The 6133-nt window shown below is 38.1% G+C and overlaps 1 protein-coding gene across 1 annotated transcript; it reads right to left on the bottom strand.

The window, feature by feature from the left end:
* Positions 1 to 237: 237 nt before the first annotated feature.
* On the bottom strand, positions 238 to 1372 carry LOC101777594 (protein SUPPRESSOR OF GENE SILENCING 3 homolog). Its single transcript, XM_004987305.2, has 3 exons — positions 1291 to 1372; positions 926 to 1083; positions 238 to 644 (listed from the first exon to the last, which is right to left on the bottom strand). Exons 1-3 carry the CDS (start codon positions 1351 to 1353, stop codon positions 425 to 427), a joined length of 441 nt encoding a protein of 146 aa, XP_004987362.1. The 5' UTR covers positions 1354 to 1372; the 3' UTR covers positions 238 to 424.
* Positions 1373 to 6133: the final 4761 nt, after the last annotated feature.

Genomic DNA, 6133 nt, shown 5'->3' with positions numbered 1-6133 from the left:
TTCAATATATGAACATCTAGTCAATTCCTGGTATGGTCCATAACAGCAGCAGAATATATACAACCGACCATATATATTTTCATGTTAATGACTAAAATATTACTCGTTCTACAAATGGAGAAATTAAAAACCGATCAAATCTGTACCGGGAGTGCTGAAGCTCATGTAGGGAGGCGCCCAGCGAAGCCCAGAGTCTTTATGCTGGAGGCGCTCACTACGATAGAGATTCTACGGTGCCCATATCACGCGTTCACAGGTTCAAGTCTCCAGATCACGTACGCGGCCACCACATGGACCATGTTTTAGCATCATCTACGGAACATCTAGGGAATGTCTACGCATTCGTTTATGCATACCGAGCATCAACATCTACGAGATTGGTTCTGAGCGGGGAACCCAAAGGTAAGCTGAGGGAGCTTGCTCTTCACGAGCTGGAGGCCTGGAAGGTGTCCGGCTTGTGCTTCTCCATCAGGCTTGTCAGGGCAGCGTCCAGCTCCTTCTCCAGCTCAACCTCCTTCTCCATGTACTCTTTCTTGAGCTTCATCTTCGTCTCCTCGTGGGCTTTGATCAGCTCGTCCCGCTCAGCCTCAAACTCCGCCACATCCTTCACCTGGCCGTCGATGAACTTCTGCACATGTTCCTTCCTGCACAGGACAGCAGATTGAGAATGGGAAACAGAAATTGATATGTGCTTGGAAATTAACATGTCTAGATGAGATGATTGGAGGAGAAAACAGAAGGAATCTTGACAAGTGATGCATTGAAAGATGTCTACATGAGATGATTGAAGGAGAAAACAGAAGCAATCCTGGCAAGTGATGCTTTGAGACGGCGCCTTTCCATCCCCAAACAAATGTTTCACTATATTCATATTTCCAATAGCAGGTATGGCGCAATACCATCCAACTGCACATCAGTCACGCACCTTAGCCTGCGATCTTCGGTAGTTCCAGAATCCACATCAAAGCGCCTAGCCTTCGAGCGCTCCTCCTGCAGCAACTTCTCAAACTCCTTTTCTTTAGCCTCTGTGATCTTGTGAATACTCTCAATTTGACTATGGAAAAAATCCTCCTGGTACTTCATCTGCAAAGCATGGAAACAACGTCAAAACAAGGGGTAACATGAGAGAGATGGCAATATCAATCTTATGGCAAAAGCTTCGGATTGCAAAAGAGAAAGTGACTCTCCCAGCAAATTCCTAATCATTTGCTACTCGAATCATTGACACGGATGTAGGTGAGAAAATTGTTTGATGCACAAATATTATATCCACTTGGGTAACCTTATTACCTCTTGCTCATGCTCCAAGTGCTTCTGTTGGACTTTATCCTTGACAATTTTCATATCTTTCATAGTCTCACGAAGCCTCTCGGTGGAGAGGATGTGGGTGGTGGTGGGCCCAGAAGCAGTGAGAGTAGAATGGTAACAGCTGGAATCCGAAATGCTACGCGACTCCTCGACGTTGACGGTCAATAGCTGCTTGAACACGCGAGTTTATCAAATTCCCAAGTGAACCGAAAATCCAAGGATGGAGGGAAACGGTGATTTGCTCCATCAGCTCCGGCGTGGCGGGCGGCGGGCTGGTGGGGTGAAGCGAGAGGTGAGCGTGGACTGGTCAACTGTGGACCTGCTACTTGAAGGGGAGGATGTGGGTGGTGGTGGGGCTTAGGGACAGTGAGAGTGGAACGGGAACAACTGGAATCCGAAAAGGCTATGCGACTCCTCGGCGTTGACGGTCGAGTTTATCAAATTTCTAAGTGAACGGAAAGTCCAAGGAAGGAGCTAGGAAACGGTGATTTGATAAAGTAAACGATCATCTGCCACGTTAAGCTATCCCGGTTTATAAACTCGCAAATTGTATGTTTGGTTCACTAAACTTGCTTCGCGTGTTACTCCGAGCTCCAAACTTGGAAATTCTAAATTTAGTTTCGGGTATCATCTCGATTCTGATCTTACAAATTACAAATTGCATATTTGGTTATCTAAAGTTGACTTCAAATACCTGTGCCCACAATTTAATTTTGTATTTAAAATTTGACATATCAAATCGAATTATTAGATCCTCATGGAAAAAACTTTTCTCAATTATTTGGATTAACATAACTTCATAAAAATAATTTGTCAAACCATTTGTACTTTACTTAAGAGACTAACTTTATCATATATAAGGATAAAATCATGGCAAGAAGGTTCTATAAAATTGAAGAGAATCCATGAGCTATAGTTGCCATGCTTCATGGTGAAGTGTAGAATACTCTAGAACTAGATATTTTAGCATGGTAGAAATATAAGAAATTAGATAAGAATGAGGAGGGTTCTAGAGTTAGGATATTTGGTATGGAATGGTGTGAAAATTGCCACATGGCAACACCACAATGATCATGAGGACCTATAATTAGAGGTGCTTGCCCCTGATTTGATTTGAACTACTTATCACAAATATAAAATGAAAGTACATGCATTGAAGTCCAAAATAATAATAAATTACATGATCCAAAAATTTAAAATTTTGAAATAAATTCATAGTTCCAAAATAAGGTCGTTACAATAATCATTGCACTAATTCCATGTTAGGGCAATTGATGTTAGGATATTTGATATGGAATGGTGTGAAAATTGCCACATGGCAACACCACAATGATCATGAGGACCTATAAGTAGAGGTGCTTGCCCCTGATTCGATTTGAACTACTTATCACAAATATGAAATGAAAGTACATTGAAGTCCAAAATAATAATAAATTACATGATCCAAAAATTTAAAATTTTGAAATAAATTCATAGTTCCAAAATAAGGTCGCACTAATTCCATGTTAGGGCAATTGATGTAGCCATTGTTTTGTCGAAAATGCAGCTCAGTGCCAACTGCAAATCACTTGCTATTGTCTCGAGGTCCCTTCAAAACAAGATATGAAAGTTATCATGGAGAATAAGAAACGCGATACTGTTAGAATAAAAAGGTTGATCAGAAAAAGGGTTTTGTCCAATTCTAGTGATTCAACACCTTTTGAATTTGTTTGCCATAAACCATGTAAACAAGATTCAAATTGTCTTAAATCATGTGACATACCCTTGTAGTCCCCCTTAAATGGTTGTATTGCCCAACAGCAAGTTGTATATCACACGCAAGTTGTATATCACACGAAATGTTACCGTCCCTCACTATTTGTGTTTTTCCTTGGCAAGTCAACTTAGCAGGTAATGCACCTTGCACTATTTGTGTGATTGTCCAAGCTGGAATCGACTTGATTACAGCAGGAGCCGGAAGTGAAAATGGTACAAACATTGCCAGCTGATTTGCTAATTCCTTGCTTAACATGGTTCTGGAAGACATAGCTTTCATAGCTACCAGACTGTCATTGCCTAGCTGGAGATTAACCTGACCACTGTGGGAACTAATCAATTGTTTTTCCACACTGAAAAGCTCCAAGGCTTCAGCTTTTGCAGCAAGTGACTGTGGATAATATATATGTACACAATCGCCATCAAAGTCAGCTGAAAAGGGACTACACATGAGAGGATTGATTTTGACCGTATGGTCATCATGTACATATGCATAAAAGGCCTGGAGGGAATGCTTGTGAGTACTGGGTGGTCTATTAAGAAAAACCACATCCCCATCAACTATCCTCCTGCTGATTGTTTGACCAACTTTGAGTGTGGTATGCCCTTTCGATCCTACAGTGATGGCATAGGTATCTTTACCATCTCTGTAGGTCAAACAAAGGCCTTTGTCAACCACCTCTTGCAGCCTGTTAATATTGATGTCAGTTACTTGTTCCTCAAAAGTAATCCTTTTTGCCACTTCAGACGGAAGCCCTATGACATCCACGCCAATGTACGGATCTCCAGTAAGAACACTGCGTGATGAGAAACCTGACCCTTTGCTGATAAATAAAGTCCTCATTTTTTCTAGCCATTGTTTTGTCGACAATGCAGCTGTATCAGTGCCAACTGCAAATCGCTTGCTATTGTCTTGAGGTCCCATTAAATTATGATTACATAAAAATAATAAAATATATAAAAATAAAATTATAGTTTTTTTTAGGGGAAGCAAAGGCTGCGGACGCCGCCCGATCGGGCTATAGGCCCAGGGTCTAGGGAGCAGGGGGCAGGGCGAGTAAGGCCCCGTTTGGTAGGGCTTCTCAAAGTGCTTCTCCACCGGCTTTTGATGAAGCCCTACCAAAGGGTCAATTTCAAAACGGCTTCACCACCAAAGCCGTGGAGAAGCCGCAAAACGGCTTACACTAGAGAGGAGAAGCCGAAAAAAGTGGCTTCACCGGCTTCTCCTCTCTCTTCAAGCATTAAGTGATCTAAAATTACATATATTGCCATTGCGAAGCCGTTTTACCGAACGTTTTGCAAAACGGCTTCAGCTTCACTAAAAAAGCCACTCCACCGAAGAAGCCGAAGCCGAAGCCGTTTTATGAGAAGTCGAAGCTCTACCAAACGGGGCCTTACTATTACTAATTGGAGGCTCCTTTTGAAGCCTCCAGGTGAAGCCACCTAGGATTCTAGGTGGACACTCTAGAAAAAAAGAGAAATTCTAGAAATTCTCACAAAAAAGCAAAATATCCGACCATTGATCGATAGATTCAAATCATCATAGCCATTAAATCTATTATGTATTCTAAAAAATTACCCACCTATGCTATTATGAAAATAGCCTAAAGTAACCCCCTAAATCTATATATAAATTACCCACCTCTGCTATTATATAAAATAAACTAAAGTAACCCCCTAATCTTCATCAAAATTACCCACTTATGCCATTATAAACAATATTTAAAATAACTCCCTAATTTGCAACCAAATTGCCCACCGCTATTACTTAAAAACTTAAAGTAACCTGTTAAATTTGGATCTATATTACCCACACATACCATTATTAAAAATAACATGATAACCCTACGTTTGAATCAAATAACCTTAATTAAAATATACAGCAATATATGATTCTAAATCGTCTATATCTTGCACTATTGGTATATGATATAATAATTAAGGTCTATACACATGATGTGTCACCATTTATAAAGATATAGAGGAAGTGATGAGAATATAGATTTCTATGTAAAAATTGTATCACAAACTTAGGGTTCATTAAACAAATTCAAGCGCATACCTGCGATGCAAAGTGAAAAGTTAAAGATTATAAATGTGGATAAAAATATTATAGAGTAATTACTAACTAAAATCTATCACAATTGGATGAAGATAATAAGTATATATCTATTGTGTTTGAATATTTAACAAACGAGAGGTAGCTTATGGTAATATTTTTTAGTAATGTAGTCCCATTTTTTTCCATTGGAGACTCCGCATTAGTTCCCATGAGACAAGCTAGAAAAAAAAAGAGACAAATTCTCATAAAAATTAAAAACATGAAACACCAATCCTGTAAAATCTAATAATCATAGCCATTGATCTATTATGTTTTCTAAAAAGTTACCCACCACTATCATTGTGAAAATATTCAAAAATGAGCTCTAAACCTATACCTAAATTACCGAGCTCAGCTATTATAAAAAATAATCTAAAGTAATCCCATAATCTTCATCCAATTTACTAATACATATCATTATAAAGCATAACTTAAAATGTCATTCTAAAATTTTATCTATATTACCCACGTAAGTTGTTATTAAAAATAACCTAAATTAAACATCTAAATCTTAATCTAATTATCTTCATGTGCATCATACATAAATGTCACAAATAAACTAATATATAATTCTAAATTACCTATTTATATCATTATTAATATAAAAATACTAAGTTAAAGTATATACACATGATGAGTGTCACCATTTAGACCATTTATACATGTACGTGAGGAATCGATGAAAAATATTGATTTGTATGCTAAACATAATGTATGGAGGATTGGAGGTGCGATACAAAATGGAAAAAGTATGAATATGGATGAAAAAGTGCATAGAGTAATTATTAATTAAAAATCAATCACAATTGGACAAAGATAGGTACATATCTATATAAGTATTATGTTGATGTATTGAAAAAAATAAGAGAGTAGTAGGTAATCAATTTTGATTATTAACTAGGAGTTTAATTTCTAAATAATTTTCAAATACATAATGTGGTTGTTGTAGTCCCGAGCCGTGAATCCAAT

Source organism: Setaria italica, unplaced genomic scaffold (genome assembly GCF_000263155.2).
Source record: "Setaria italica strain Yugu1 unplaced genomic scaffold, Setaria_italica_v2.0 scaffold_29, whole genome shotgun sequence".
Classification (NCBI taxonomy): domain Eukaryota; kingdom Viridiplantae; phylum Streptophyta; class Magnoliopsida; order Poales; family Poaceae; genus Setaria; species Setaria italica.
This window is presented reverse-complemented; position numbering and strand designations above follow the sequence as displayed.

Excerpts from the sequence above, each read along its gene's own strand:
- LOC101777594 (XM_004987305.2), bottom strand. The coding sequence starts at position 1,353 with ATGAAAGATATGAAAATTGTCAAGGATAAAGTCCAACAGAAGCACTTG. Across the intron at positions 1,084-1,290 it reads ACTTGGAGCATGAGCAAGAG|ATGAAGTACCAGGAGGATTT; the intron begins GTAATAAGGTTA and ends CATGCTTTGCAG. Across the intron at positions 645-925 it reads ACCGAAGATCGCAGGCTAAG|GAAGGAACATGTGCAGAAGT; the intron begins GTGCGTGACTGA and ends TGTCCTGTGCAG.